At 48.1% G+C, this 12,207-nt stretch overlaps 1 protein-coding gene across 2 annotated transcripts; it reads right to left on the bottom strand.

The window, feature by feature from the left end:
- Positions 1-4,317: 4,317 nt before the first annotated feature.
- KLF4 (KLF transcription factor 4) lies at positions 4,318-9,003 on the bottom strand. Of its 2 annotated transcripts, XM_036903312.2 has the most exons (5): positions 8,510-8,994; positions 8,284-8,404; positions 6,632-7,619; positions 6,368-6,532; positions 4,318-5,394 (listed from the first exon to the last, which is right to left on the bottom strand). In XM_036903312.2, exons 1-5 carry the CDS (start codon positions 8,512-8,514, stop codon positions 5,219-5,221), a joined length of 1,455 nt encoding a protein of 484 aa, XP_036759207.1. In that variant the 5' UTR covers positions 8,515-8,994; the 3' UTR covers positions 4,318-5,218. The 2 variants fall into 2 exon arrangements, with proteins under 2 accessions (XP_036759207.1, XP_036759206.1); XM_036903311.2 differs by having other exon boundaries at positions 6,368-7,619; positions 8,510-9,003.
- Between the last annotated feature and the right edge of the window lie 3,204 nt (positions 9,004-12,207).

The following is a 12,207-nucleotide window of genomic DNA, read 5'->3' on the forward strand; positions in this document are numbered from 1 at the left end:
TTGACAAAGGAAATAGCACATTGATTGGGCAACAGAACAGGTTTACTGGAAGAACCTGGATGTTAACAAATCTTTCTGAGTTGGGGTGTATCCATTTTGCATGTAGCCCTAACCTGCCCAGCAAACAGAAGACAAAAGTACTAGAAGAGAAATGCTTTGAGTATTTCATCAAGAATGAGAAAACAAAAACAAAGTGCTAATCTGTAAAAGGAACCTCAGTTTCCTCATCCATAAAATGGGGATGGGAGAGCAAAATCCCACCCTTACCTTTTGTTATGAGGACTGAGGAAATGGAGAGTGTGAATGCTTCATAGACCTCACAAAGCCGTGTGAGAAGTAAGGGGTACTGATCCTTACCCAGCAAAAAGTGACCCAGACCAGGCAAAGAGGTGTGCTTGTTCTTACTGAAAAAAATCCCTTCCATTTGTCATGTCTGATACTCTGCTTCTTGGTTTACACCAATTCCTTCTTCTCCCTGGCTTTCAGCAAGTTATCTACACATTTTAGCTTTTACATGGGTATATATAGGTATAGCATCTGAGTGCATTGGCTTTGTGTCATGACAGCCTGGCCACCATTCAGTAATATGTTGATCCAGTTCCAGTTGGTACGGATTCAGATACTATAGGTGAGATCGCTTTACAACCCACTCAATCTTCAGGCCCTAGATGCCCTGGACTGCACAGGTTGTCTATTTACCTAATTGATTTTAGATGATTGTCAAATGTCCACCTGGCACTTCACCCATCTATCTCTTCATAAAGAGCTACTTCTCTTGTCTCTTGCTCTGTTTAGATGATAACATGTAACAGACACGAAAAGAAACATGAAAGGATGGTAAAAGGCCCTCACCCCCTGTGGTATCATTATGATTATCATGTACTGATGGAACATGTTCTGCGAGGCATACTCAGATGTCAAAGGGGTCCTGGAAGTGTGAACTTACTTTTTGTTACTAAATTGGATTTCAGTTTATTTCCTCCTTTTCCTTTAAGAACAAGTGGAGAAGGACATTTGGGAGGATGGGTTGCAACACGCTGACTCATCCAGGGTGTGAGAAGACCGCAGTAATTCAAAAAAGTGATATGATGTGTATGGCATCGTGGAAAACAATTAAAAAGATGGATTCCCGATGTGCACGATTTCAGAGAAACACTTTGACTGATATTCTAACCCATGTATTCTTCCGCCCCGACTAAGTTTAACTGTTTATGGTAGCCTAGATACCAGCCCAAAAGATTTTTCTGTGTTTTTAGCAGTTGGTTTTCTTAGTGTTTTGACTGCTACCAAGGCATTGACGCTTGAGATACTTCATAAGGTTTTAAGAATTTATTAGTGTTTCAGGAGCTGGTGAGAAATATACTCAAGGTTTACTTTTTTTAAGGTAAAGGCTTCCAAAGGGAGTTTGTTCCCAACTTTCATTTTAGTTTCACTTAATATGAAAAAAAAAAGACTTTATTTTCATAGAGCATTCTGATCATAACAGTAGTGCCTTATGGTTCTCATAGTTAAAACATTCCGTGATATATTCCACAGCATTCATTGTGTAGAGTTCTTGGTGGTTTTATATGAAATATTATTGAATGACTCTGTATGTGAACAATGAACAATAGTTTCATAAATTTTAGGAGGCAGACGTAGCTTCAGCTGAGCACTATGAAAACCTGTTGCTATACAATAGTCTCTAGAAGGTGCTAGGAAATATGAGGAAATAAAATACATAATAAACTAATAATAGAATACATAAAATGAAAGGTTTGTGTAGGACTGGGTGGTATGTATGTGTGTATGAGGGAAGAAGGGTGGAGAAAGAGAGAATATGGCCTACGGACTCACACAGGTATGTGTGGTGTTGTGTTGAATGGGGCTTCAGAATCCAGAACATTTAATAGACAGGTGGCTGACCTTGGCTATGACATTTAGTTACTCGCGCACATCAAAGTACGACCGACAGTTGCCGTCACTGCCTGCTTTAGTGTGAGCTGTTTTCTCTGTGGACTTGCTTCCATAGCATAAGGACTGACTCTCCTAGGCTTTCTTATTTGTAAGGACTTTTATGTAAAAAGTGTTATTCTCCAAATAGGAAAGAATATTACATTTCTAGCAATTGGAACAATTTTCGAAGGGAAAAAAATTATTCCACCTTCCTGAGATGGTGAAACTTCCTGTTTTAACAAACCAAAACAGGATTGTAGGAGTCAAATAGGTTTTCAGGTAAAAAGAATACTTTGTTGGAAAAGGTGTTCTGCTGGAAAAGAGATAGACTGAAAGTCCGTTGATGTGTAGGAAACACTATTGTTAATCTTTTGTGTGTGTGTATGCCCAAGTAAAAATCTAGGACATATAAAATTAGACGTCTTATGGAAAATGTAATAAGCAGGCATCTCAATTGTTAGGTACTCTTTATTATACAGTAAAAACAGCTTTGTAATGCAGTAATGACTACACCTAGGAAGTCAGTACTGATAGGTACGGGAGTAAGTAGTTTTAGTTCTTTGTGCATGTTGAATGGTTTTGTCCTGTTATTTTTAGAAAACCAACCTCATTCATTTTGGATATCGAAGCTTTTTTTTTTCAGGTTACAAAAAGCTAATGCAAGTTATGTTTCTCTATGACATCAGAAAAATTTAAGTTGATAATTTTCTGATATGATATGGTGTTTCTTCTATTTCAGGCACTGAGCAAATCTGAAAATGTTAATCATTCAATAAACTTTTTGTACACTAATCATATGCCAGAAGTCTCTGCAGAAGAGAAAGGTGAATTACAGGAGCCACAATTTAGTGCAAAGAAAAATGTGTCTGAAGGTAGGCTTCTTGTTTTAATACCCTTAATTGCTCTTTTAAAATAAAGCCTAAATATTTGCACCTGGAGTCTTAAAAAGTTTCTCTGTTTTTAAATAGATACTTATTTTAGAACATGTGGAAGCCACAGAAAATTTAAACTGAGAAAACCAGTATTATCTTAGTGCTTCCTTCCAGTCTTTTCTTGTTACTTCTCTCCTTTCATACACACATACATTTAAACGTATACACTTGGAATCACACTATTTATAGTCCTATATCCTGCTTTTTCCACTTAACATACCATGAGCATTTTTCCATGTCATTAAATATGCTTTGAATATGTTCTTGGACACATAAAATGCCATCCTATTGATGCACCTGTTTTCTTTTAAGCTAGACACATGCCATGTTTTCCAGTCATGCTGGACTTTTAAAAGCCAAGGAAAATAACTTTTGTGTTGCTCCACTGTGAACCTCTTGTGAATTTCTGTCTTTTATTCCATTTATAAAATGCACCCACATAAATGGTGGATTTATAAAATGCACCATTATAAAATGTAAACACACCTCAGGAAACTACAATGGATAATTAATAAGTAGCCTAAAAAAAATCCTAGTCAGCTTCTGTCCCCTTGACAATGTTAGTCACCCCTATCACCATTACAAATATATAATGTGTCAACAAGTGTCATAAATGCTTGTCCCATTTTATGGTTGCCACAAATGAGTCTCAAACTTTTGGGTACCCACCTCGACAAAGTACCAGTGCAGTTTTAAGCTTTAAAGCAATATTCTGCAAGCTTATGAAACACCATTTAAAAATCTAAATTTACATTAAACTTAGTTTTGTGACATTGAATTATTTTTAGTATTTTTGTTTCAGTCTGCTGAAACAACAGGGAGGCCTTCTTCAGAGGACTGATGTCTTAAAAACAGTCTGTTAGAAAGTTTGGCTCTGACTTCAGCAGGACTATAACTAGATGTATCCTGAACACACACTAAGCATAAATAAATGAATCCTTTAATCCTCAGGAGGGCACTGTGGAACTATGTTCTTAGGGTTCTCTGCTGTGGGAAGGTTCTTTGGTTAGTCAAATTATTTTGAGTACAAGGCCAGGCCTCAGATTTTCATTTAATTTTAAAGCGAAACCATAAGGATCTTTTAAAATGTGAAGCTGGAATATGTATGCGCATTTTATGAATACTTTCATATTAAACTGAGCAAATTGAAGAATAACGGGGCTGTTTCTACATGGAAATTCATATTCAAGCATGGCCAGGTACTGCTCTCATGTTAACATATTTTTGAAAAGAGCAACCTGAACCAGGTAATTCTAAGATCTCCACTTCTCAGAGCTTTCAGCCCTACAACTTTGATAGTATTTATTATAATAACTAAGGAGCTTTGAAAGTCTTTTAATTTCTGTTGAGATAAAATCTGGCCTTTTAGTGTGCTTTTCACATGCCCTACCCACTGTTTAAACTGAAATCGGTCACAATTTTCCAGAGAATATACAAAACAAAAACAATGTTCAGATAAAATATTATAGGTTTATTTAAAACTTAATTCTCACCTTGAGTATGCAAAATACAAACTCCACAAAATGTTCATTTTTTTTTACTTTGTAGTTTACAAATATACAAAATAGAAGTTTGCTTAAATTTATATTACATATTTATTAAGGCAAGGAACTATATAGAAAAAAACATTTGTTCTGCTTAAGGCATACTTGGGAATAAACCATTGTACAAATTATTGCACATCTGAAACCACAGTGCATAACAGACTGTCTGCATAAAAATGTTAAAGTAAACCAGGTGTATTTACCTGACTTAGGTCATAAATGTAGATCGGAAGACAAAAATGGATTTTCCTTGTCAAAATATGCAGCAGTTTGAGAACTTTGGCTTCCTCATTTGGTACCTTTAGAACCAAGACTCACCAAGCACCATCGTTTAAGCTATTAAAACGCGTTTTCTGTACCTGAATATCTTCCTCTTCTAATATCATAATAATGGCTTTTAGAAGGCAGAGAATACAAGGTGATCTTTATACTTACATTGCATTGAAACACAATTCAAGGGAATTCTGGTCTTTCCTCCCCCCAACTCATGGATCTAATTTATACCCTGATATCCACAACTTCCAGTAACTCCCTTGGCATTCTTGTAAGTCCAGGAATATTCAAGTTGGATTGAGAATTGGAATGATAAGAAGATCCAGTCACAGAACCCCATCTGCTCTTTGATTTGTCTTTCAGTTTCCTCACATCTCCTGATTATCCGTGCACAGGCTGACTTGTTGTTGGGAACTTGACCGTGATTGTAGTGCTTTCCAGCTGGGTTTCTCCCCTCACCGGGAAGACTGTGTGAAAGGTAAAAAATACTGCATTCTCTTCTGGCAGTGTGGGCCACACCCACCGTTTTGGGATTTAAAAGTGCCTCTTCATGTGTAAGGCGAGGTGGTCCGACCTGGAAAATGCCCGGTCGCACTTCTGGCACTGGAAGGGGCGGTGCCCCGTGTGTTTGCGGTAGTGCCTGGTCAGTTCATCTGAGCGGGCAAATTTCCACCCACAGCCGTCCCAGTCACAGTGGTAAGGTTTCTCACCTGTTGAGAGGAAAATAGAGCAGCTGAAGCCAGTGCTATAAAACCAAGAACTGACCATTTAAAAAACTCGAGGCCAAATATTAAAGCATCCCACTCTGAAAGAAGCCAAAAATGTCTTTATGCCATTTTAAGGCCATATTCAATTACAGATCATAAAAAAGAATATGTTATGCATCTCAAGTAATCTTTTTTTTTTTTTTTAGGGGGGCATTAGATAGATAAGCAACACAATCAAACACAACCTGAACTAAATAAACTTCTATAGGGCTAACGTTTCCCTTCTTTTGAGCCAAGATATCAGTGGTGGAAATGATTTGGGAATTAACGTCTAGTAGTTTGTCTCTCCTGGCCCAACCAGGCAATAAGATCCTATCCCACTACAGATGGGTCTACAAAGCCACAAGAGGGTTACTTTTTCAATACCAACATTTCTGTTATCCAAATGAATGCTCCACCTAAATGACCTTATGTACCTACATGGAAATTCTCTGCAGTAACGATCTTAAATCAGAATCTCAGCCATCATAAGCACCCAATTCTTGAAATTTAAATAAAACCTAACTGTTTTAAGACTAGAACTAAAAATAGGGAGTGAATCTGGGATAGGAACAACCAATGGAAAGTGTAGAAAATTAAAAACCAATTAAAAAACCCATCACACTTTTGCATTGCGAAGTCTGTAATTTGATGACAAGGGCAATGCTTTGCTCATGCTAAGAGAGGCCCACATGTGGCCTGGAAATCTCCCTGCCTTTCAAAGATCTGACAAAACTGCACATTTAAGCACTGATACCATCCATTAAACAAAAGGCTCCTGGGCAAAAAAGTAGGCGCCAGTTAGCTGTTCTCTCCTGTGATCCAGGAGATGGAGGAGATAGACTGCACCCCACATCCAAGGGAGGCCCTGAGGAGTGTCCATAGGGCCCTGGGGCTAGATGCCACCCCCACCCTTTTCCCCAGCCTGTCCTCCTACCTGTGTGGGTCCGCAGGTGTGCCTTGAGATGAGAACTCTTCGTATAGGTTTTGCCGCAGCCTGCATAATCACAAGTGTGAGTGGCTGTCCTTTTCCGGGGCCACGACCTTCTCCCCCTCTTTGGTTTGGGCTCTTCCGGCATGCAGGAACCGGGTGGCATGAGCTCTAGAAGTGAAGAAGGTGGGGTCAGCATCATCCCATGCCCCCTGCGAGGCTGGCATTTGCAGGGCTTCCCAACCCGAACTATGAATCTCAGGGACTGACCTTGGTAATGGAGCGGTGGGACCTGTGGCTGCATTTGGTCGGGCAGGAAAGGTGGGTAGTTGGGCCCAGGGTGGGGATGGAAGCCTGGGGGGAGTGGCAGGGCAGGATGACAGTCCCTGCTGCTCAGCAGTTCCTCTGCACCCAGGGTCGGGGTAGTCCTGCTGGGGAGCTGCCGCCCCAAGGGGAAGTCGTGGGCAGGTGGCCGGTGACCATTGCTGAGAGGGGGTCCAGTGCCCAAGTGGGCCTCTAGGGGCCGACCGACGGTGCACGAGGAGACCGCCTCTTGCTTGATCTTGGGACACATGCGCGGCGGCCCGCCGCTGTAGGGCGCCACCACGGGGTGGCTGCCGTCGGGGCTGCCTTTGCTAACACTGATGACCGACGGGCTGCCGTACTCGCTGCCAGGGGCACTCAGCGACGCCTTCAACACAAACTTGCCCATCAGCCCGCCACCTGGCGGCTGCGGTTGCTGCGGCGGAATGTACACTGGGTCCAACTCCGGCCGCAGGAGCTCGGCCACGAATCCGCCCGAAGGGCTCACGTCGTTGATGTCCGCCAGGTTGAAGGGAGCTGTGGGCGGGGGCACAGACTCCCGGCCATAGAGGAGGCCACCGCCCGAGCTGCCCGGCGTCACGCCCGGGTCGCCCCCCGCCCGGATCGAGTAGCTGAAGCTGCAGGTGGAGGGCGCACTGGCAGGACCGCTGCTTGACGGGGAGGACGAGGATGAGGCTGATGCCGACGAGGACACGGTGGCGGCCACTGACTCCTGATGGGACAGTGAGTTGGAGAGAATGAAGTCCAGGTCCAGGAGATCGTTAAACTCCTCGGCCTCCCTCCGGGGAATCAGAGCTGCGTTGCTGCCGCCACAAGCCGCTCCGACTCCGCCACTCTCCAGGTCCGTGGCCACGGTCGCCGCCGCCAGGTCGTAGGGGCGGCCGGCAAGCACGGGGGGCAGTCGTTTCATGTGCGAGAGCTCCTCCCTCCAGCGCTGCGCGGACGGAACAGGGGAGAGACTATCAATGCTGGTCCTCCCCTGCCACCGACACACTGGCGGGCCCACCGCGCCTACACCGCCCAGGCACGGGGACGGGGCAGGCAGGTAGGCAGCGCCCTGGGACTCCGGGTGCCAGCGCTGCGACCTCGGCCCACACCCGGGTCCGAGAAGCTGTGCGTCAAAGTGGAGAATGTTGTTGTATTTGCCGGACTGCGTGTGAGCTAGCGCCGCGCTCCCCAGCGCGGGTCCTTCCCTCACCAGATCCCGCGGACGCTCCCGCTGCCCCCAGGATTGGGACACCGAGGCTCTCCCAGTGCGTCCTCGACAAGCAGACGCCTACGCGCCAAGCTCCCTCGGGCCCAGCCAGTGTCTGGGGCCACAGACACCTCCCGCCCGCGCGCCTACTCTGCAGCCTGCGCTCTAGGAGACGTGTGCGGACCGGGTGTGCGCCCCCGGCGGCTCTGCAGCGCCCGGCCACACGCACGTACAGCTGAGACAAGGGCGCGGGGGGCCATCCTAGGAAGGCTGCGGAGCTCGCGCGGGAGTCACTCCTTCCCCTCACCCGGTGGTTCTCTGTGACCCCAGGGCTCCGCCCGTCCCCATCCAACCCACAGAAGCCCACCGAACGCTCCCGACCACCCAGAGCAATAACACTCACGTTATTTGGGGCACCTGCTGGACGCAGTGTCTTCTCCCTTCCCGCCGGGCCGGACGCGAACGTGGAGAAGGACGGGAGCAGTGCGTCGCTGACAGCCATGTCAGATTCGCCAGGTGGCTGCCTGCAGGCCGGGTGGGGCGCATAGGGAGGCAGGAATCAGGGGGCCACTCTCGACCGCCGCTCCAGCTCGTCCCACCAGACCTCCCTGAGCCCGCGCAGGACCTACCTCATTAATGTGGGGGCCCAGAAGGTCCTCGGGAGTCCAAAGCAGTGGGGGCACTCAAACCCCAAAGTCAACGAAGAGGAAGAAAAAGAAACGAAGCCAAAACCAAAAACACTAAATTGCCCGAGATCCTCCTCCTTTGGATTAAATGGGAAATGTCTTTTTTTTAAAAGTTTCTTTGTATACAAAAGTTTTTAGAAAAGTTGTAAACTCTTAAAAATAGACAATCAACAAGGCGAGTAAGTAGGTCCGATGGCTGGGCTGCGCTCTCTTCGACTCAGCAGCTTCCTCCACCACTGTCGCGGCCGCCGGAGCTGTCGCCGTGGGCGCTGGGGCTGTGGCCGGGTGGCGGGCGGGCGACGCCACCAGGTGAGACTGGCTGCGGTGGCGCGGATCTGCGGACTGGGCGGCGGCGCGGAGAGCGGAGTCCGTGGGGCTGCGCGGGGCGCGCGCGGCCATGGGCGCTGGCCGCGGGCGGACGAGTGGGTGGGTGGGGGGCCGGAGGGGCGGGGAGGGGCACTTGGCGGCTCCCGGTGCCGCCGCCGCCCGCCACCGCCTCTGCTGCCCGCGCGCCCGCAGACGCGCTCGCTCTTTCGGGCCGGGGAACTGCCGGCGGCCGCCGCGCTCTCCTAACTTATAACTTCTCGCTCACCAGCTTCCCCCGCCTCCAGCCCGCTGTACGCCGGGGCCCGCAGCCAGGCCCCACCCCCTCCCTTTCTTCTCTCCTCCCTCCCGCGGCCCCCCCGCTGGTTGCCATGGCAGCTAAATAAACAAACTCGGCGCACGTGGGGGCGGGGGAGAGGGAGGGGCGCGGGCGGGGCCCGGCCCAGCCGTGACGCCAGCCAGGCAGCTGGCTGGTAGGAGCCGCGCTGACGCCGGCGGCGGTGGCTGCGGCGGCCCCGGCGCGGGGCGCTGGGTCTTGGGCACGGTCTGGTCTTCGCGCGACCAGGGCAGTTCGCGTCGCTACGGTCCGCTTTCTGGGTTCGAAGCCCGAGGCTGAGAAGGCTGGTAGGGGCCGAGGGGTCTGTAACGCGCCCCCACCCCCGCTCGCGTACGCGCTTGCGGCTCTCTGCTCACTGGAGGAGAGCGCGATTATCCGCGTGACTCACCCAGCCCTCGGTCCCTCCCTTGCGCACGCAGGAGCGCGGCGCTGGTCCCCGAGCGCTAGTGCGGGCGCGTGCTTCGGCCTCGGACGGTTCTTCCCGGGCCCTTCTGCCGCGTGTGCCTGGGGGGTCGAGAGGAAGCGGGTGCCCAGCGCTGTGTGGCGAGTTCTGGGAGCATGAGAAGCCCGGAGGGGTGTTCCCCGCCTGGAAAGGGCGCAGAAAGGGAAACGGAGATATGGTTTTGCTGTTTAAGAGCGCGAGGAATGGAGGAAAAGGGCTCAAGAGTAGTCTGTGCGGTGGGGGAGGGCAGAGGGGCTGTGAGGCGCGGGGACACCTTTAACAGGGGAGTCTGAAAGCGCTTTATAAGCTACGCACTCTTCCACTTCGTGGATGAGAGGACTGAGTCATAAAGAGGTGAAACGTCCAGGTGAAGGTCAAACGGCAACCCGCTCCTCTGGCCCAGGCGCCGAGCTGCCAAGCCCACCGAAGGGACTTAGCTGGAAAGTGGCCCCGTGCCAGGAAGTGGAGTGATGCAGTGGGACCCCGGTTCCCGAAAAGGGCACAACGAGCTCGCGGCAGCTGTCCTTGCGCACCGGGAAAAGAAGAGGAAACGGCGATCGTTATTTCAGTCTTATAACTTCGCTACCCCTCCCCCACTCTCCCCTTAGTTTGATCAGTAATTTTCCAGCCGGGAAATGTTTTTGCCCTCTTCTCTGCAAACAGTGCCTTTTTTTTTTTTTTTCAAACGTGAATGTGGTGTTCGGTATCGCTTGCTAAAACGTAGGCTTGCGAGGTGTTTAGTTTGGATTCAGGAGCACACAGCCGGGCGCCGCCCGCGCTCTCCACCGAGTCCCCTCACCAGTGAATGCTGTCGATCCCGGCCGGCTGTTACCCAGGAAACTAGAGGAGGAGGACTGGGAAAAGGGTCGAAGACCCAGCATTAGGCCGAGTGTGCCTTCACACCCATTGGGCGCTAGTTGCTTCGTACTTTTAAGTCGTTGTCACCTGACTGAGTCCGCGGTTCCGGTACCTATTAGGTTTCTTCAGAATATTTGTTCTCCCTGGTTTTTCCACTCCTTGCCTACCATAGAAGCATTCTTGGAATGCATCTCGTCCAGTGAATCCACTGGGCCCTCTCTGCCAAGGCCAGGAAACCCTCTCTCGGTACAGAGAGTTGGATGCTCTTGAAGATGACTTCTGTCCTCCAGCTCAGCGTTGGCCGATGGCTCTGAGGGCCTGCGGTGGGCGGGGGAATCCTTTGGAAGGGAAACTCGGACCCTCCGTCTCCCGGCCTAGAGGGATTCAATCCCACTCCATCCGAGCAGGCCAGTTACTTTAACTCTGAAAATACTGCCTTTTTCAAAAGGAGGAGCCAAAAAAGGAAAACACCTTCTACCTCCTGTCCCTCCCCTCCTTTCATTGTGATGGCAGAAATGTATTGGGATGCTAAGACTTGAGGATTGCATGGCAAAGTTATTCACTTCTCCAACAAGGCCAAGGCCAATGATCTTGGATGAGTTTTGGTCGGCAGCCCTCCTCTTGGGGATGTAAGTATGTGTAAGTCAGGACTTAGAATTTCCAACTTAGGTAGCCAGTATATAAGATTTTTTGTTTTGCCTTAGGAACTCTTCCCCTGCAACAAAAGTAAACACCACAATGAAAAGACAATATCACACCGATGAATTAAATCATAATGTCACATAATCAAGACAAGATTCTGAAACTCAACTAAAAAGATGAACTTGTAGTTTCCAAACAGCCTTCTGGAGGAGGAAAGCCAGTGCCTCTTCGTGACAGGCAGCTATCTGGTTATTCTTCTGATTGCATCATAAAGGGAAATCTCTGTATTTGCTCCAGATTTCTAAAAGAGGTAAGGAACTTCAAGTTCAAAAATCATCTCCTTTCAAGGCAGGTGCCTGGTGTGACAAAAGGGTATGACCCTCCCTCTCCTCAGAACAGGTAGGTCCAGAAGAGTTAAATCCCTGCCCTATATAATTTATAAACATGAGGCTGAGTAAACCTTTGATGACTAAATTGCACTCTAAAATAATAATAATAGAAGACACCCTTTAAAGAAGAATTACATACTGGTGACTTTATTTCAGCAAACTGATATTACAAGTTTTGTGGTATGAAAGTTAATTATTAATGTCCTTAGAGTTATAAAATAGATTTTTTTTTTCCAGCACAAACTGCGTTAGTTGGCAGAAGATGTGGTGGAAACCATTAGTGCTAGGGGATTAATGTGGATCCATGGAGGGGTGTGACAGACTGAAGAGGCTACGTAAATGTTTCAAGTGAAGGACCGCAGCCCAAAGCGGGTACTGGATCTGGGCACAGCACCCCAGGGAGCCTGCTGCACCCTGGCATGGGTGTCTGTGCCTAACTGCCCCAGGTCTCAGGGCAAGCTGTGTTTTGAGAAAGTGAAGGCAAGAGATGATTTGAGAATCCAAACTGCTTTGAAATGAAATCCCTTGTGGTAACAGAGGGGCTTGCAACTCTCACAGGGTAGCAAAGCTTTTCTCAGCCTCCAGCTTCCATCTCCTCCCATCTGTTTGTAAACGCTGGTGTCTCTTTCACCTTCATCTTGTGGAGAGG

This window comes from Manis pentadactyla, chromosome 3, assembly GCF_030020395.1.
Source record: "Manis pentadactyla isolate mManPen7 chromosome 3, mManPen7.hap1, whole genome shotgun sequence".
In the NCBI taxonomy this organism is placed as follows: domain Eukaryota; kingdom Metazoa; phylum Chordata; class Mammalia; order Pholidota; family Manidae; genus Manis; species Manis pentadactyla.